Source organism: Gigantopelta aegis, chromosome 4 (assembly GCF_016097555.1).
Source record: "Gigantopelta aegis isolate Gae_Host chromosome 4, Gae_host_genome, whole genome shotgun sequence".
NCBI classification, from domain to species: domain Eukaryota; kingdom Metazoa; phylum Mollusca; class Gastropoda; order Neomphalida; family Peltospiridae; genus Gigantopelta; species Gigantopelta aegis.
The window spans coordinates 85,931,708-85,952,929 of NC_054702.1; the positions used below are offsets into that span (position 1 = coordinate 85,931,708).

The 21,222-nt window shown below is 31.6% G+C and overlaps 1 protein-coding gene across 6 annotated transcripts in view; it reads left to right on the forward strand.

The window, feature by feature from the left end:
* Positions 1-20,025, forward strand: part of LOC121371286 (mitogen-activated protein kinase kinase kinase kinase 5-like) — a 66,072-nt gene extending 46,047 nt beyond the window's left edge. For all 6 annotated transcript variants that reach the window (XM_041497064.1, XM_041497065.1, XM_041497066.1 and 3 more), the window contains 3 exons: positions 6,517-6,587; positions 8,796-8,851; positions 10,911-20,025. In XM_041497064.1, coding sequence (XP_041352998.1) covers positions 6,517-6,587; positions 8,796-8,851; positions 10,911-10,998 — 215 coding nt within the window. In that variant the 3' untranslated portion in view covers positions 10,999-20,025. The remainder of the gene's footprint in view (positions 1-6,516; positions 6,588-8,795; positions 8,852-10,910) is intronic.
* Positions 20,026-21,222: the final 1,197 nt, after the last annotated feature.

The window sequence follows — 21,222 nt, forward strand, 5'->3', positions numbered from 1 at the left end:
TTGCTTTGTCTTATTAGTTGGCAGTTTTCTTGTAGTAATCTTGGTATTTACAGGTTGCATACAATTTAGGTAGCACAACCTTAGAGAAATTGCCCTGAGTTTGCCATCATTATAATTAATAATTAAATTAGAGCCATTATAATGACTAAATTTACATATTAAATTAAAAAATGTGTTTAGGATATGAATGTTTGCATTTCCAATGACTTTATGGTAAAATTGGATTTTACCATAAAATCATGAATGCTGATAAAATAGAAAAATAAGTGGGTTTTTTTGTTTGTTTGTTTGTTGGGGGGGGGGGGGGGGGGGGGGGGTCTTTTTATAAAGAACTGCAAGAAAGTTCAGACATCTTTCAGGGCTCGAGCATAAGAATTTGTCTCCCACGACAATTAAAAAACCAATTGTAGTGGGTGAAATTACCCACCAACGCACATTTTTAAAAACGTGATTTTTGCAGCAAATAAACATGACTTAAAAGTTGTTTTGTTGTATGCAGACATATTTCAATGGCAGATTATGTACACCAGGTGTATACATTTTGCCATCATTGAGGAGCTTGACCGATGGCACAAAAATGCTGTTGGTGATGCTCCCGACACTTTATATCTCAGTGACAGTAATTGCCATCAGTGCCATCATTAAGTTTGAGCCCTGATCTTTGATACCCCAGCATTTCAGTTTACCACACAATAACACAGAAATGCATAAGACAGTGAACATTATTTGGAACTGTATAGATAATAAACGACTAGTATATCATTTATTATGAGCTATGTAATGGTTTTATTTTAATGTAAGAGGTCCATGCATTTTGTTAAACATTTGATTCCTGACATTGATGTTTAATTCAGCTTATTTCTCGAATCATAATCTTCTCTATTGATTGGCACTGTGCTTAACGACATCTTCTAAACAATTATGTATTTGTGTTATATAGAAGTCTTGCTCTGCAAATTGTGCTGTAATAGAGTAATGATGAAATACATGTTCAGCGCACAATCAATACCAACAATGCTGCATCCAGATGTAATGGTGCAGTGCAGTGTGAAAACAGTGCATGTTGAAAGGTTCATTGGGTTTAATAACATGTACTAGTAATGACATACGTAGACTCAATATAACAACGAATAAAGTCCTGCACATAAGGAAAATGGTTGACTGAACACACAGGTTGCACTGTGTGAGTCACTAGAAACTATTTATAAGCATGAGTGACAAATGGGTACATTATCCCCTTAAATACTTTTTGATGCATTTCCCTCTGTATTATTTAAAGTTTGTGCAGGTGTATCAAGTACTTATTCAGCATTTTAAAGCACATTTCTGATGTTTTTGATGACTACATTTTCTCAATAAAAAGTTGCATTATGATAGCATTATCTGTGAAAAGTGAAATCCTGTTCCTTCTTCAGTAACATAATAACTCCCATATTAGTTATAGTAAGAACATTTCAGTATCAGCCTGTAGGTCTTGCAGACTACAGCATGTAGATGAAAATTTAATAGCTATTTGATGACATCAATTAAAATATTTTCTCAAATGTGAAAAAAGTCATATGAACTTGCTGTGAACATAATATTATAGCATTAACATAACTAACTTCAGTAATAATTCACAATAATTAAATGTTTGTTTCATTCATAACACTATAACGTCTTCCCTAATGGTCTTCCCTAATGGTCCAGACGTAGCAACAGGAATTTGTTCATTTCTCGATGAATGTAAAAATTATGCCATCAGGTCACGTTATATCTGATGACGTAATTTTTTATGGGCAAGTTGTGCATTATTGTTTATGGAACAAAAATAATTCAAAATAAAGTATGAAGTTTTAGTGTTATTATTAGCAAGTATGATTTAATTACAAGTATTGTCTTGTTATTTCTTTTACATTCATCTGGGTATGAACCAAAACAATCATCCGCAAACTTCTGTAAGAACGGATTTGCCGATTCACAGTTTGCTGATGATATTTTGGTTCATACTTCGATGAATGTAAAAGAAATAACAGACAATCCCTAATTGCAACTCATAAGCTCTGAACTGCAAACATAATATCAAAAAGAATCTCAAAAACTTGTCCAGGGAATTTAATGTTTCAGAACCTTCATCACCTAATAACCATTGTAATTTTGTGCTGAGGTGTTATTAAACATTCATTCATTCAGGGGGCGGGACGTAGTCCAGTGGTAAAGCATTTGCTTGATGTGTGGTCAGTCGGGGAAAAATCCCCATCTGTGGGCCCATTGGGCGATTTCTCTCCATAACTGGTACATCAAAGTCAATAGTATGTACTATCTTGTTCATGATCCCTTGCTACTAATGGAAAAATGTAGCAGGTTTCTTATCGAAGATTGCCATTGTTTGACATCCAATAGTTGATGATTAATAAATTAATGTGCTCTAGTGGTGTCATTAAACAAAACAAACTTTCATTGATTGATTCATTCTCACAGGACATGTTAGTGAGCTGTGTGTGTTGACAAAATGAGGTACATACATAAACCCAGATGTTTAAAAAGGAGAGTATAATTAACATTACCACTTCCTGTGCCAGTGCGTTTGATTCATACCAGAGAACAAAAGACCTCAAATCTACCTGTAGACTTGGTCTGGCTTTAGTGGTATCATGTTACTGATCATGAATGCTAGTAAATGTCAAGGTTTTTCAGTTACACCATAAATGTGCATCATACATTAACTTGTTTAGTCTCGCACATGTTGTAAAGTCACGAGTCCACTTTTAGGGACATGATCTAATGACTAAAAGCTACATGGAAAACATTTTAAAAGATTTAAATAATTTAATAAACACAAAGTGTTTTCATATTTACACATTGCACACAGACTTCTTTGATGGTGATTTTTAATATACATGATAAAATTTGAAAAAATACACATGACTGAAAATATCTAATTTGACCGTTCAGAATGTTTAACCCATATACGAATATGTATTTATTAATCAGCAGGAGAATTGCCTATTGTCATCTAATAAAGTTTTTAAAAATACCTCAAGTAAATGGTAAAAAGTAAAATATGTGTTAGCATCTTAGTTTAAGTCATGTTTGGCATACTTTTTACATGCATTATGTCTGTTTTAATGTTCTGACTTTAAAGCAATATAATTATTAATATATTTAATATTTATGTAACATTTATATTTTATTCTGATTTTATGTTACACCAAAATGTTTAATTAAACACACTGGCTAGTTCCAAATGGGCGTGAATAATGGAGAGTTGAAAAATAAGAGGTAATATGATGTTACAGGAAGTGTAAATGTTATATTTATTTATGCAGTTCAACAATTATTGCTGTAAATGGAAGTTTGAAAAATTAGAAAACGATCTACCTGAAAATTGAGCAAACATTCGGCATGTGCACAACTCATATCCTAGTGACATGATAACACTTCCTAGTTACATGATAACACTTCGAATTATTAGGTAATGGTTATCAGGTCAATAAGAAGCATGGTTACATGGTGAATATGTATTACTGGAAATACTTGGATAATCTATTTATAGTTTTAAAATTGCAATGCATAATCCTGATTTCATTTTGAAGATCTAATCTATATACTTGAATAATGATAATTTAAAATAATTCATAATCATGATACATTAACATACATTGTTTTAGCATGCATGGGTTTGAATTGGTAATCACACTAAGGCATTGTGTGTAGTCATTGCAAGTTACCACGCTGCATCACTCCATTGTTGACCTTTGGTATTTCTGTAATTTTATTAACAGAATGCTATTGATTGTCGTGGTTGTTAAGGAATAGTGTTTCGGTTTGTTTTGGAGGTTGTTGTCGGTGATTTATAACAAAAGTGTCCATTTCATTGAGGATCACATCATAAATACTGTATTGATCAGGCCAAAGAAGTAATCTCAATAAATCAGCTCTCTGCTGCACTTGCTATGGACTCCTCCAGTAGTGTCAACAAAATAAATGTAATTTAATGTTTGCAATTGATTCTCTCTCTCTCTCTCTCTCTCTCTCTCTCTCTCTCTCTCTCTCTCTCTCTCTCTCTCTCTCTCTCTCTCTCTGTGTGTGTGTGTGTGTGTGTGTGTGTGTGTGTGTGTGTGTGTGTGTGTGTGTGTGTGTGTGTGTGTGTGTGTGTGTGTGTGTGAGTGTGAGTGATAATACTTGTTAACAATAACGCCCAGCAGGGCTTCTTTCTTTTTCTCTCTTTTTTTTCCCCCACCTTCTTTTATCCACAAGTTGTCAAAGATTTGCTATGGGTACATGCAAAGCCTGCTTGAAGGTAGTTGAATGCTATAAACAGAGACTCTAGGTCGTGTTTTATTGTTGACGCACTCATATTGTGGTTACAGTAGAGCCGTTGTTTACCGCTGAACCCCACCTCTAGTAACTTCATTTGATTTACATTTGTGTAGTCTTGTGTTATTTTGGAATGGCCTGTATTGTCCTGTTATTGTTCGTGGGTTTCCATAACAAAATAAAATTTAATGCTCCTGTATATACATCAAGTAACTCTCATAAAGGTGTAAATCACAACATTGAGTGACTTTATATAGACTTCTTTTTAGTACTGTCGATAATCTCAATAATATTTGTAATGAAGAATATTACAACTTCTCCTCTCTTTTTTTTAAGCAGTGATATCCTTAACAAAATGAAAAGTTTTTAATAAACAAATAGCAGTAAAAACCATCAGTCATGACTAATTAATTTGCAATTGAAGACAAAACATCTGACAACAGTGGACACAAAAAAATGTAATCATCATTCTGATCAGGTGACAAATTATTTTAGTGCTAAATGAGTGGTTTCAATAAAATAAAAAATTGCTAATATACACAAACAAAATAATGATAATAATAATAATAGGGATATTTTCTTATTATATATATGAAATAAAGGATATTGAGAATTTAACAATATTATTTAAATTACATAAGCTTAATTTTAATCCTGGAAATGGAATGGCCAATATTTTTTCATGTCAATTTGTTTCCCCTACCAGTCCAACTTATTAATACTATAGTAATATCAATAATTATTATTATTTATTTATTTAAAGAAGATAATTCAATCAGTACAAAACTATTGTCTTCATTTGTCCGTCTTTTTGTTTGTCTGTCTGTCCATCTGTCCCACTTAATAGTTTTCCAGATTTTTTTTTCATGTCTCAAGATATGGAGCTGAAATTCATGTACTGTAGAGTAAACAGTCAAGTTAGACTTTCATAGGCCTATTTCCCTTGAGAGGAAATTTTTTTTTCATGACGTCTCAAGATATGGAGCTGAAATTTTGTGTATAGCTTATGTACTGTAGAGTAACAGATCAAGTTAGACTTTCATGGGAATTGGCCTATTTTTGTTGTGGCCCTTGAGTTTAGGAAATATTAAATTTTGTGTATAGCTTATGTACTGTAGAGTAACAGATCAAGTTAGACTTTCATGGGAATTGGCCTATTTTTGTTGTGGCCCTTGAGTTTAGGAAATATTAAATTTTGTGTATAGCTTATGTACTGTAGAGTAACAGATCAATTTAGACTTTCATGGGAATTGGCCTATTTTTGTTGTGGCCCTTGAGTTTAGGAAATATTAAATTTTGTTGGGCCCGGTATAGGAGACATGTATAGCTTTAGCAGTATTCTCAGAATGCTTGTTATCATTTTTATTAAAGGGGGACAAAATTCTAACAAATAATTTAGTACTGTAGAACTAGGAATAATGTTGTTCTTTTTAACTTTTTTTCTCCCTCTTTCTCTCTTTTTTTTTGGGGGGGGGGGGGGGGGGGGGATTTTGTAGTGTGTATGTAAACGAACATCCAGTCTCGGTATTTTCAATCACTATATTATCAACACATAATCTGAACAACCATTTGGGAAATGATGCCTAATATCAGTCTGGCAACAAATGTGATAAAAAAATGTATAGGCTTTCTAAAATTATATTTGAAAAAGGAAGGAAACAAAATATGGCTTAAATTAATTTCTGCAAAGACATTTCTTTAAAGGTTGTCCCAAATGATTTAGTGTGGCTAATAAACATACAAAATAAGTTAATGATAAGATTGTTTATTACTGTCTGGATACATTTAGTCATGAATAGAATCAAAGTATTGATTTACTTGTCTAACAATTAAGATTTTTTTTTTTTTTTTTCAACTTATTTTCGTGCTTATATCCAATTAAGGTTCAAGCACGCTGTCCTGGGCACACACCTCAGCTATCTGGGCTGTCTGTCCAGGACAGTAGGTTAATTGTTAGTTGGTTAGTAGTTAGTGAGAGAGCAGAGGGTGTAGTGGCCTTACACCTACCCATTGAGCCCTTAAGAACTCGCTCTGGGTTGGAGCCGGTACTGGGCTGCGAACCTGTACCTACCAGCCTGTAGTCCGATGGCTTAACCACTACGCCATCGAGGCCGGTCAATTAAGATTGATTTCTCAGTTACATTATTGAATTTATATAATCAAATTCACATAGTTCTATTGAATGAGCATTTTAAAAATTCTCTTTATCTTTTTCAGTTTGTCTTCAAGACAGTGTCCTGGCATTTCACAAACATGGCATGCAGGGAAGAAGCTTCAAGGCTAACGAGGTTAGTGTGGTATTTGTTATTGCCCCATAGTGGAGTCATTAGTGGCCCTAGGGGAGCATATTTCATCACAGAGAAAAATATCACACATCAGTGTAACATACCAGCTATAGGCTGATTTGGCACTTGATAACCAATAACTTTGACTGTACTACACAATGACATCACAATATAGTCAACCAGAAAGTAATAAAAGAGTCTCTTGTTTACAATAGTTTTTTGGTTTGGGGGGTTTTTTTCCACAGTAAATTGATTAAAAATGTTTTATGGTTGTGTCAGGGTATTTAACAGTGCTAGAGCTTGTTGGCACTTGATAATTATTTAACAAACCTGATAACTGGTATCATCTGTTTGCTGTTTCAACTTATATATTCTATCAGTTTTAGAAATATGCGTTCATAAAGTAGTCTATTGTTACCCATTTGAATCATCTATGTTATATGTTTCTACATGTCACTGTCTCTCTCTCTGTCTCTCTCTCTCTCTCTCTCTCTCTCTCTCTCTCTCTCTCTCTCTCTCTCTCTCTCTCTCTCTCTCTCTCTCTCTGGTCAACATGCATCTCGGTGCATTTAGCAATTAATGCTGCTCTAATTTTGTTATCCCATCATTACAAAATGTTTTATCTTAGAACATTAAATCTTCAGTAGCAGCTATGACATCAGTGTTGGAAACACATTTTGTTCCACATAATTTTCAAGTTAGGAAGTAGATGAAAATTTTAAAGGTAAAAGGTTACCATAGTCGAATAAGAAGGGTGGGAAGCAACTTTAAGCCACATTAGCCTGATGCATCTCTGGCAATTACCATAGTGTAAAATAGTGTTTCTGCCAGAAAGAAATGTTTGGGTATGGCACTATGGAATTGAATGCAACCACAGTCAATAGGGGGTGGGTGGGGGGGGGGGGGGGGTTCTCCCCCAGAAAGAAAATGGGTTAAGTTTAGGGTTAGAGTTAACAAAATCATACAGTAATGATAAGAGTAATTAATTTCGTCAAAAGATTAATTAAAAAAAAAAATAACCTGCCAAAACATTTGGGTATGGCGCCATACCCGTTTTACCCTCTGGCAGAAACCCTGGTAAAGAGTTAACAGTTACCAGTCTTCATCTTATTTGCTTAACAGCCATATTGATTATGTGATTCCTTTCTGAAAATAATCATGAAAAACCTCTAAAGCTAAGCTATAATCTTTTCTCACTGAAAGTATTTCCTTTTTATTTATTTTTTTAATTATTTTTTTATTATTAAAATGATTAACCCAATTTTGGGTCTTTTTGAAATTGCATCAAAAGAGAAATTAAAATGTCAAGAATTTTATTCTATTGAAGCAATAGTCAGCATTTTAGAGATCCATATACGTTTTCATTATTGAATGCTCTTTTTGGAAATTCTGACCTTGGAACATGTTCAGTTCTTGTTCTATCCCATTTAAACTATATATATCTATCTATTTTTTTACCATGTAGTATTCAAATGTCCTTCATTCTCAAGTGTATATTGGTCCAATCTTCATGGATTAATATTTGATCACCACTTTCATTTCAATAATGACCATAAATTTTGGGTGGAAAATGATAGGGAACATTCCTGTTGAAATGATTAAACAATCACAGTGCAAAACATAATTGTGAGTGAACTTGTCAAATCTGCATTGAATAATGTTTAAAACTGCTTTGAATAATGTTTAAAACTATCAGTCGATCACAAGGAAAGTCTTGTTTTTAGTGCAGAACATACAGAGAGAAAAACCCTGATAATCTAACTAATGAAAAGACCAGTTCTGGTAGAGTTAAATTTAGTTCTTTATTGAAATTATTATTTTAAACCTTTCTTAATAAGGCAGTATTTAACACCTTTGTTGGCCATAGTACTTAGACCTAACATACATCAATATATTGTGTCAGTGCAGACTTTGTTTTAGTATAAAGGAACTTCCCCATATAATGTAAACAAAATTTGCAATGTATCATTCTTAAAACTGTAATCTGAACATCTGAATCTACAGTTTGTTATTAAAGATGTGGTAAACTATTATTGAATTGTGTTTTTTGTTGTTGTTGTTTGCATCTTTGTCCTATATAACTAGGCACTGTTTCTTAACAGACAACAGGGGTCAATATTACCTAATCCTTTACCCTGTAAATGTGAACCATTTAACTTTTTTGGTCAAACTAAACATTACTGTAACAGTAGATTGAAAACCATCTTTCAGGTAACACAAGAAATATGTGACAAGTCAAGGATATTTCGCTTACTGGGATCTGATAGGTAAGTAATTAAACATTTTATTACTAAAAATGTTCATATGGATGGATTGCTTCCATTGATTTTGAACTTAATGGTGACAAATCTTTATTAAAGGAACATTCCTGAGTTTCTGCATTGTAAGATGTTTCCGAAAACTAAAATATTTCTACGATTAAACTTACATATTAAATATATTTTCTTGTTTAGAATATCAGTGTGTGTATATTCAATGTGTTTCTGGTCGTCTTAATATTTGTAAGAAGCTCAAACTGAATTTTGTCTTCAAATAATTTTGTATGTACGAAGGAATAGCTTTTAGGAAATAAAATGAAATTTAACCTAGTACAAATAGTAGAATGATCAGAAACACGTTTAATATACAGCCACTAATATTTTATGCAGAAAAATATATTTGATATGTAATTACAATCATTAAAAAGTCTTTGTTAGTCGATAACATCTTAAAAATTGCAGCAAACTCGGGAATGTCCCTTTAATATGGAAAAGGGGTGGTGGAAATCAAATCTGTAATTGTTTACGGCTAATGGAGCTTTAAATCCACAAACAGGTGACATTTAAGGCTTTTCAATAAAGATTTATGAGTTAATACTTTTGTATTTGAACCTTTTGTTCAAGTGTGATCTAGGTAAGTTCCGTGTAATTATGTCAAGTGAGTTTCTTATCTTGGAAATATTACAAGCCACTGAGTAAGATCTGTGATTTTATCAATGAGGTACATTGTTTGTGTTATGTACAGAAGATAGCTTTGTTTAGCTGGACCGTTAGTGGCTGAGTTACTGGTACTTGAAAGTAAACATTAAGTAGAGGTACTAGTGTAGACCTGTTTTGTGTTTAAACAGTTGTTTGTCTTTTGAGTAGCCCGACAAGCTCTTGAAGTTATCGTATTTGAGTCATTACAGACTAAATAATAAAATCTGTTTTGAAACCCAGTGGTTAGAATAATTAGTATTAATATTATAAATAAAATATGTAAAATAATATATTCAGAAAATAAAGAGGGAATTTCAGATATATTTATTATTGTTTAATAAAATTATTTTTACTATTATAATGTTAATTGTATCCAGCAATGACTCATTCATTGTATTGGCAATTCATTAATACTTTTCATATCTTTTGATTACCCAATATGTAATGGGTAATATTTTTATAGTGATTCCAAAAGTCAGAAATCAGTCTCATGCCAGACAAAAATCAAGATAAAGATCAAGGCTTGGTGATGCCACATTGGTTCTATAAGTTGAGATTTGCTGCTGAATTTTGTTCTAAAATAAATTACTAAATTTTATATATATATGAGCCATCAGACGTGAAAACCTACAACTTAGCATGACGTCAGAAACCGAGTAAAAGCAGCTTAAAGTTTGACGTCACACGTAAATGCGGAAGTAAAAGTTGACATGCTGTTCTCAGTCAGAGATTGCCGAAACAATAAAAATAAAGTGGTTTTATTGCTCAAATAAAATAGAACTTTAATTGTTTGTATCAAATATACAAATGAATGCTGGTATGGGACACTGAGGCTGTTAAAATAGTTTTAAATTACGTTACGATAACTCGGTTTTGCTCTGTTGTATTTTCATACACACCATGGCTTGTTTTCTTTGATGTCCAGTGTGCAGACTGATCAATTCTTTTTTCAGTGTGTGAAAAAAAAGTGTGCAATTTGTGTTTTTTTTTTAAATTGGAATATATCACTTTAAAAAAACATCAGAATATATAACTTAAAATACTGGATAAACAGAAAATTAAAAAAGTACCGATTCCAAATCAACTGATTTTATTGAAATTGGGCGGGAAGTAACCTAGAATAAGGTAATAATGTTGAAGTTTCATTTTGACACTGTCTACTTTAATGTTGAAAAAGTGACATCATTAATGCTGTATTTTTACAAGATATAATTAAGATAGAGCCCAAATACCTGAGATTTAGTTTTTTAAGGTTATTACCTGTTATTTACCACACACAAAAAAAGATAAAAAACTTTTTTTTTACCAAGTTGTAGGTTTTGCCATGTGATGGCTCATATATATATATATATTGTTAATTATTTTCTAGGGTCATAGTTTTGGAAAGCCGACCCACAGACTCACCAACAACCAACTCCAACTTGTATGTACTGGCAGGTCACGAGAATACATACTGAAGAGTGGGATGAAGGAACAGTTTGTTTTGTTTTTTAACCCTAGCAACACCTGTGTCGTGTATGTCGTATTTAGTAAGAACATACATTTACCTATCGACGGGTGTTGCTGGAATGTGCACATGTGCTCAATACACAAAGTTGCATTATTCCAATGAGCAACTTATAAATGTTTCCAGTTTAGTCAGATTAGTCAGAATATGTTGACACTGCTTTCAGCTGCTTCTTGGAGATGCCAGATGGATGGGCAACCGTACAGTAAGCAAGTGACACTCAAGGTCAACCAATGAAGTCTTATCTTAATCATGCTTCACTTTGTGCATCTCAAGGTCAACCAGTGAAGAGGTTTTTTTTGTCAGGTTTGCTTCACTTTGTGCATCTAAATGTCTGCTAGTGAAGTCGCTTAATCTTGCGTTATACTGTGTAGCTCAAGGTCAACTAGTAAAGTCTCTTAACCTTGCTTCACTTTGTGCATCTCAGTGTCAACTAGTGAAGTTTTTCTTGTTTTAATCTTGCTTGATATACATGTAATCATAAATATTGTTAAAATAATTCCAGTTAATTTTCAGGAAAACAAATTTTTCTTCATCTCAAAATAAGATTTCTCAAATGAATTGTCAAGTGTCATTACCAAATTTGTATTTTGAAGTAAATAAAAATGTGAAACGTCACCAATCTGTTCAGTGCACTGTCCATTGGATTAAGGGTAAGTTGTTGATGCTTTTACTTATTATATAGTCTGATGTAAAGATAATGCTATTAATAGTAATAATATCCTTATTTATATGATTAATTGAAACATACATGTAAATCAATAGAGAATAATTATAATTATTAAAAAGAAATTGTCCTTAATTTGGTTTGTAAAGAAATGCTTTCTTTTACACCACCCAAGCATAAAAACACTAGTTTTAAAAACACTAAATACTTGTTTTTTCTTCATAAAAGTCTGAAACAAGAAAACAATGTGATTTATGCTGATCGATTGATCAACCAATCAATCAACTGGTTTAACATGCTTACATCCAATTAAGGTTCTCTCATTGTGGGTACAAACTCTGACATAGCCAGTTTGTACTCAAAATGAGAGTGAAAGTGGGGGTGTTGTTTATGGAGGACTATGGACAATATGGAATGATACTTAGTACTTTATGTTGATTTTCGTTTAATGCTGTTGTGAAAGATTTCATTGGTAACTAGGATCACTGATACAGGCTAATTTAACCCCTTGAATATTTTGAAGCTCAATTGTGTACCTGTTTGTCATTGTTAACATTTTATTACACTTGTTCTGCTATATAATATTTTGTGTATTTCACCAAGGTTTGTTGATGAAATTCTGTTGTATACTTAATATTTTTAACATTTAGTTGGTGTAAAATACCTACTGCTGTTTAAATCTACTTTGCTGGCAATATCTTTATAGTTATGCTTGCGTAGTCTGTAGTAAAGTTCGCAGGTTAATAAAATATGTTAGGTTTTCCCCAGAATATGCTATTACCCGGTAAATGAGATATGTACTTTTTAACATTATGGGGATAATATTTATATTGACCCGGGCCCCGTTCCACGAAACGATCTTAGCCCTAAGATTACCGTAAACGCATAGCTACCCTATGCACTTAAGTTGATCTTAGGTCTAAGATTGCTTCGTGGAACAGGGCCCTGACATGTATGTCAGGACTAGGGATTTGTTCAGGCTATATTAGTACGTATTATTAAAGTCTAGGGATGTGAACATGGTGTTGATCTGTTTGAGAGTTGGATCAAACTGCAAATAACTGTATGTACACATGTACCTCTGTGATATGCAAGAAATAGATGCAATTATGTTTACTTTTCAATGTTAACTATTGATATATTGCCGACATTGTATGTTTAACATAAATATACAGGTATGTAAGTTCTTTAAGTGAGGTGGTGCAAGTAGTACAGTAGTAGTACATGTACTTAAAACATAGAAGAAAAAAATCCTCCTCCAAATATTTGAACAAGAACAGTCTATGACATCTGAACATGGTTTTGCTGATATTTGTGAATTCTGACTACTGTTTGTGATCTTTCAGAAAGCAAACACTCTGACCATTACTTTCATTTCTGGACCTTGAGAAAGCAAACAGACGTAGTGTTGAAATTTTGCACCACCTTATTGAGAAGACTTGCTCACACTTTTGTTAACCTACCTGTAATGTACATGAGAATATAATGCTGCTTCTGTGCAGTGGAAGTGTAATAATTTGAATGCCACAAAGTCTTTCATGTGCCACTGTTTTATGTCAGTGTGGCTGACTGCACACTAGGCTTATGCAACTTTGTAGACATTTTGTTTGTTTTGATTTTGTTTTTTAAAATTAATTTTAGAGAACATGGGATATGGTTGAGATTTGTTTTTTTTACCAAGTGGCTTAGAAAGTATATTTGTGTACAGCTGTATAATTATGTAAGATGTCAATTATTTAATTTCTTTTACTGTAGGTTTGTATTTACCATGTATACTACTATCTGATTTGATTCAGATTTTTTTTGTAAAGTTTACTTTATGTTCAGTAAATTACAAACTCAGGATTGTTTTAGGTATGGGGTTTGTGGTGGGGTTGTAAGTGGGAGTTGTTTTTAATTTATTTTCTTTTTTTAATATTCAGTTAAGAAGAAAAAAAACATTTTTCATATATGAGTGTTTATTCACAATTACATTCTAAAATCTGAAAACTGAAAATTTAAATTGCTTTAGCACACATATTTTACCATGTTTGAAGAACAAAATATAAATTGTTTTAAGTTGCAGTTCAGTGTTCTATTAAATAAAAAGTGTTATTCCTTTTTAGGCTTTTAGTAATATTAAAAACAGTCTAGATATATGTTTATTTTTTTAGGGATATGAATTTATTTTTAGAATAGCTAATTTCAGAAATTATGTATATAAATAAAATGCTGATGCTTCTCCAAAGAGTATGTCTTGAACAGATTATTTAAAACTTTTTATATCTGTAATATAATTTTGCAGAACCAATGGTGTAAATTTTGCTATTAAACAGTTTCTTGTCAGATATATACAATGTACTTAACTCGGTTGTTTAAGTATGTATTGAAATTTAGATAAATATATTGTAAAATTGTATAAAGTTTTGTTATTGTATGTAAATATTGTACAGATTTATATATGTACATACATGTACTTTATTAATGTGACATTGTAAAAGTAAAACATTTTTAAATCATCATTAAGGACCATAAATATAGTTGACATAAATTTACATTTTAAACGTTTGTTGTAGTATTAAGTAAATTAACTGTACCCACACATTAAAATTAATATAATTCACTTGGTGATATAAACATTTCAGCAGTGTTGGTTTGAACCATGTTATTTGATGACACAGTGGTTGAGTCTGATGGATACAGCTAAGAGTGAGCACACAATTCAGGGAACAAATACAAGACCACTTTATCAATTTATCTGTTATCTACATAATTTTCAATTCTGGATATTCAGCATAGCTGAGATGTGTGTCTGTAACTAAAAATATTAATAGTAATAATAAACTAAAATAAATTTTAACACGAGGGAGATTAATCATTCAGTGAGTTTTAGAAACGTGTTTTTTAAGTTTAGATAGCAAGTAACTCCTTGCTGAACACCTAATTCTTAGGTGTGGCATAAAATGATTTATTGGTTTACCCATTAAACAGACCAAAAAAAACTTTTTTTTACTTGATTTTAAACATTTACAGCTTATCTAATATGTCCAACAAAATATCGTATACTTTGATGTGTACAAAAAAAAAGATGTTCATTCTAATGGCAAAATGAATTAATGCAACTATGTTTATGTTCTTTTCAGAGTGTTTGGGGTTTCATCACATTTAACCATTTTATTAGCTTTGTATCCACAATAATTCTGTTACATTCTTATTTAACCAGATGTTTGCTGTACTATATACTAACGAATGTAGCTAGGATGTCATTATCTTCTTTATGTTTTTGTGTATTTTAGTATATAATCACTATGTTCTTCCTTCTCTTTAGTACAAGGGTTTCCAACCTGGGAGTGCAGATTCTCCCGGAGTAGAAATGTGTTTTTTTAACAGGGAAGTAAAAGTCAGATGATAACGTTCTCTTTTCATTGTTATTTATATTATTTTAGTTATGTTGATTTGTTTCAAGTTTACTCATTTATATAAGTGTATAACTATAAAATAAAATAAAAAATTCTATTGTATAATTTACCTTGATAAATTTTATATAGGTCATAGCAGTGGATTTGGGAATAATATGAATATTTTTGTAAAAACAGGGAATAGCCTAAGTAAGATTAGATGCATTCCTTTTAGTGTTTTTGTTGCAGTTTCTTTATGGTAGTAATTTATATATGCTGATTTTATGCACCAGGCACATTTTTTTCATGTCTACCAGAATTATGTTTTATGCTTTGCTATATATGTTGACCATAGGATGTTGAAGAGTATAGGTATTTGGCCAATGCAGATTGATTTAGATCGGTTCTGTTTACCTTAAAAAACCTTGCATCTGTGCATCTGTCCTGGATCAGGCCCCTGGCTATCCAGAGACGGGACCCAGGACAGACATGCTCGAAACCGTAGTGGTATATGAGCATGACAAATTTATCTGCTCCGCTCTGCATCTGTGCAGGATATAATTTAGCAAAAAATATGTGATGAACAGTGTGCTTAATATCACACATATATTACCTATGTCTGTTTCTTCATTTCTTGAACTATATTTTCCATCTCTAGTCATATCACATCTGATTCTGGATTGACTAATGTTTTCAGGAACAAACTTGGGAGATTGTCTTTAGTAATATTATTCATGTATAGCAGCTAATTATAATTTAGTGCTCTCGCGTAAGATTAGATTATATGATCAACTTATCACAGTTTGGTGAAATATTAATATTTATTATGTCTAGAGCTATGAGTTGATACTGTTAAATATTTATTTTAAAAATAAAAATGAGAACAACACACAGTGTTCAGTTTTTCACAGAAACTTTTACATTATCCGTTGTTATTTAAAATTGTCTTTTAGTCTGCTTAGTAGGTAAGCATATTTATAATAGACATTTAGACTGCATCAGGCTGTGATCTGCATTTGAGTTGTTTTAAGATAATTAAAGTAGTAATTGATTTTTGTGTATTAAGACTGATACTAAAAGGACTGCCTATACATTCACACATACTTCATCTTTTCTAAAATCAATTAACTAAACTTTTGCAGAAGTTTGTTTCGTCCCCAGTTTATTTTATATCTTGGATTTGTTTTGCTTGAAGTACAGAATGCTCAGTACATATGGTAATCTCAGTGAATCTCTTTATTGTGTTCAGTTCTATATGCCATGTTCTTACTTGCCCTAGTGTATTTAGTAGAATTTGTGTTATTTTCAAATATGCAATAAATGTATCAGTTTCACAATGAAAATCTTTGTATGTTATGCTTCTTTAAGAAATTTATATTTTATGTTTAGAATAATGTAAAACAAAATTACAAATTCTTAAGCAATATTTTTTTAATTATTTTAATTAGGTGTTTTTTTTAATGAGATCTTAAGTTATATTTGTTATGCAAAACTTAGTTTAATATTATTATTGTTTTACTTTTTTTGAAGTCTGAATATATGAAACATACACTAATTGTATATATTGCTTACCTCTTAAAGGGGCATACTTGAATTTTTTTAGATGATATGTATTGTTGCTAAACTTGAAGGTATGGTTTAGATACTACAGGGTGCATTTTTGAACACCAACTCACGTTAGAAATTAGTTACAGTATCATAACACCCACCACACATTAGAAATTGGTTATAGTACCATAACACCCACCACACATTAGAAATTAGTTACAGTACCATAACACCCACCACATTAGACATTAGTTACAGTACCATAACACCCACCACACATTAGAAATTAGTTACAGTACCATAACACCCACCACACATTAGAAATTAGTTACAGTACCATAACAGCTACCACACATTAGGGCATTAGTTACAGTACCATAACACCCACCATACATTAGAAATTAGTGTATTTCAGTGTATAATCAGACATTGTACATGTAGGTAGAGATTTGTAACTGCCCTGTGTGAATAATATCTATGAGGACATTTTAAATAACTACTTTCAGCAGTCATGCTCGTCTCTCTCTCTCTCTCTCTCTCTCTCTCACTCTCACTCTCACTCTCACTCTCACTCTCACTCTCTCTCTCTCTCTCTCTCTCTCTCTCTCTCTCTCTCTCTCTCTCTCTCTCTCTCTCTGATAAAAATGTTATTTAATCCACCGGGGTACCTAAAAATGTCTGAGTGTAATTATTTTTAGGCAGTAAGATTTGTATCAAGACATGCACTAGTGTTTAAAAAAGATATTATTTTCAAATACTGATTTTATTTTAAAAACTCAAGGATTTTATTAAAATTTGGTTAATATATTGAATAGTTATTATAGATTACAATTAGGAGAAAACTTGTCTCTAATTTTTTCTAGTATTCTGTTATAAATAAAGTAAGCAAATAAATAATATAAATATGTTTTTCCACATACATTTATTTTCATCTGGTAGTCTTCACAACTATCATTGGAAAAGCTTGATTAGCTGCAGTTATATGCTTTTTTTATTTTATTATTTGATCATAGTATGGATGCTAATAAAATGTGATGTGTAATAGCTAATAAAATGTGATATGTAATACCTCTTTAAAAATGCCAGAAACAATCTCTAGACAATCAGCAAGGCCAGAGAAGTAAGGTGTGTGAAGGCGACGACTCAAGATGAACATATTTTACGGTTAATAAATATACTAAAATGTACATGAAACATTTTCATTCATTTTTTTTTTTTTTTTCCCTTGTTGTTTTTGACTAATTTTATTGACTTGAACTTAGCAAAAGTGATAGGTAGGATTTATTAAAGTACTCCTTTCAACAAAATTTAAATGTTTACAGTTGGCCTTATTTGATGGGGTGAGGTACATGTACAACTTTTAAAAAATAAATCTTGTATCATACCTGCTCAAGTGGTATCATAATAGTGTCTCTTCAGATGCGACTTTATGATCAAATCATCTCAGTATAGTACCAGTCGACCTGTGTTAAGCAGTAGACTAACTTTCTGTTACTTCCTTAGGTGACTGCATAATGTATTTGTAAATTAAAAAATGTCAAAATGAGTTCAGGATTGTATACTTTGTCTGACAATTTCTGTGAATTATGTTAAATAAGTTTATTACATTGTCACTTCTTAGAAAATCAGTGCCTGATACATGTTGAAATTGTAGAGCTTTTTAAAATTATTATTAGATCATTATAATAACCAATAGATAGAGCAACCAGCACTTCCATACCTTTAGAATAAGGTTAGAAGGTACCGGTACCCATTAATGTATATTAGTGATTAAATCATATTGGATGTTATTGAAAGAGGTGATTTTTTGTTCTTAAGTAATGGTATAGTATTACATTACTATGAATTTTAAAATTTCAACAACAGGTAAAGCATTATTTTGACTGGAATGTTGAGGAGGATTATTTGAATTTTATGCTGTCATGTGTGTATAAGTGTGTCTGTTTTGTGTGTGAAACGGTTACTCAAGCACAACTTTTAACAGTTCATGAATGAGTGCTTCACTGCCACTATCTTGTTTTTAGTTAAACCTTTGTGTTAAGCACATACAGGACAAATTAAGAAAATCTTAATACATGTATACATTTTACTAAATATTAGCAAATCCAAACAAATTGTCTTCTGCATTGATTAGTTTTGGGGGGGAGGGGTTTGTCTGTCTGTTTTTCTTGGTTTTTGGAGGAGTTTTCTTTTTTTGTGTGTATTATGTAACACTGTTACCGGTATACAAACACAGTAGTTGACGATTTTCAAAGAACTAATTTGTCTCTGGTATACACCATCCTGAATTGTTAATTAATAATAGATTTACTATTTTTATTAATTCTTGCTTTCATTTTAATTTTTTGAAATTTTATTGTTAAATTTGAAGACTATGAAACTTGTTTAATTAGGTTTGTCTCGTCAAACAGTGTCTCACAAATGTCTTAGCTTTTATTTCTCTTACTGTTGTAATAGTCCTACAGGATCTAACCCTCTTGGATAGGATTACAAAGATAACTTGACACACTAAATGTTTGGGGGTTTTGGGGGTTTTTTTTTTAATATTTAAAGTGTTGGTGGTTTTTAAGTTACCAAGATGTTATTGGGGTTTTCAATTTCATTTTCAATCTAAACATTTGGTCTCTCATAAGTGATACTTAATTGTTTGTCAAAGGATATTTGAATATTGTTATTTGCATACAATTTAATACAAAATTTTGAATGCATGTTCATACCGTGTCATATGTGTATGTACAAATATCACTATTGGCTAGGATTAAAACTGGAAATTAAGTCTTATGGTCATTATTATTTCTTTGTTTCTGTATCAACTATTTCATATCATTTTGTAATACAAGTTTTACATTTGAAAAAGCATCAATAATATCAATATTAGAAGTACTTTTAAATTTTGTGGAATTTAATCATCAAATAATATTGGGCTGCATTAAGTTGCATCCTATATATTTAATCTGGGTCCCTTTTGTTAATCTCTTTTCATCTTCCTTTTGTTTTGCAGTGAACATTCCTTGGTTAAGTGCTTCTGTGCACATAAACCGCTGTCAGATTATTAAATAAAATGTGTGCGTGCAGTTTGTTACATGTGGTGCTGCATTACAAGCCATACTGTTGTTTTGGTGTTTTTTTAAAGATCTCTTGGTTCAGAAAACATGCATCTTGGTAAATACACACAGTGTTTTGTCTCGCAGGTTGTGTCTTGTTGAAGTTTATTATTGCAGAAATCAAAATGTTTGTTGCTATAGTTATGCCAAGAAAATATAATTTAGCATATTTCCATAAATGATTGTAACTGTTATATGATTTGTACATTATTTTAAAAATGCTGATGTGCTCTACATGCTGCATGTATTAGAACATATATTAAATAAAGATACTAAACGTTTACATGTTCAGTTTCTGGTTTTTACTTTCTACCTGGGCAAATTATGCATGTTTGGTTTAGTAATTATCATCAATTGTGATTTTTTTTCCCCCCCTCTCTTTTTTTTCTTCTTGCCTTTATGAAGTAAAAAGCCAAGATTTAAATATTACTTTTTCTACAGCGGCAGTGTAAACATTTACAGTAAACTTTTAAATTTAGATCAGTTTCTCACTAAGTCCATGATCAATGAAACTTGGTTTATAGTTTCATCACAGTGCACCAGAAAGGTTTATGGTAGGTGAGACATTCACTTCTGCAGAATTCTTGTTTAACATTTAAAAGCCAAAATAATAATTGTATTTAATGTTAATTTGATTTTCATACTTCTAGTCCATTAAAGTTCAAGTGTGTTTTCCTTGGCACACATCATGTCTATCTGGTCTTTGTCCAGGACATTGTCTCATTGGTTTGTGAGAAAAATTAAGTACAATGGCCTTACATGTTCCAAAATGAACTGGTAAAACTCGCTCTGTGTGGTAGGCAGTAACAGGATGCAAACCCAGTCCGTTCCAGTCTTAGGTCCCCACACACACACTCAATTGTTCTATTTGTATGATCAACTGAAGTCACATTACTGTTTGGTGTTCAGTATTGGATCAGGAAGTTGTAATCAAATCTGTTGAAAAGCCATAAAAAGATACCTACCAAATATACTGATGATCAAAAGAAAGTACCAGTATACAAAAAAAAATGTTTTAATCTAAAATTGCAAATTTTATCCGTAGTGGTGTTTGTGAACTTTATGTAATTGTAATCATATTCCACCTAATGATTATACTTTTGAAATGCAACACTTTTTATCAACTTGTTTTTTGTTTGATTTTTACTATTTTGAAAAACATTGATATGCTTTCTTTTGATTATCAGTATATTTAAAAGATTAATTTGTTTTAGTCAGAAGGGTTTTGGGGGGTATTAATCTTTCTAAACAAGGTGAAGTTGTCATTAAAATTTCACCTGTATATACAATTTCATCAACTTGCTAAAGAAAAAGTAATTATCTTTGTACCATTATTATCTTACTTATATTTGTTCTATCATGCATCAAGAAATAATTTCTTGTCGTGCCTGGACAGTGTATTGTTGAAAAGTTTGCAAGATATACATACAGTGCTTTGTATCATTGTCTTGTACTAGTTACTGGGTTTCTCACAAATC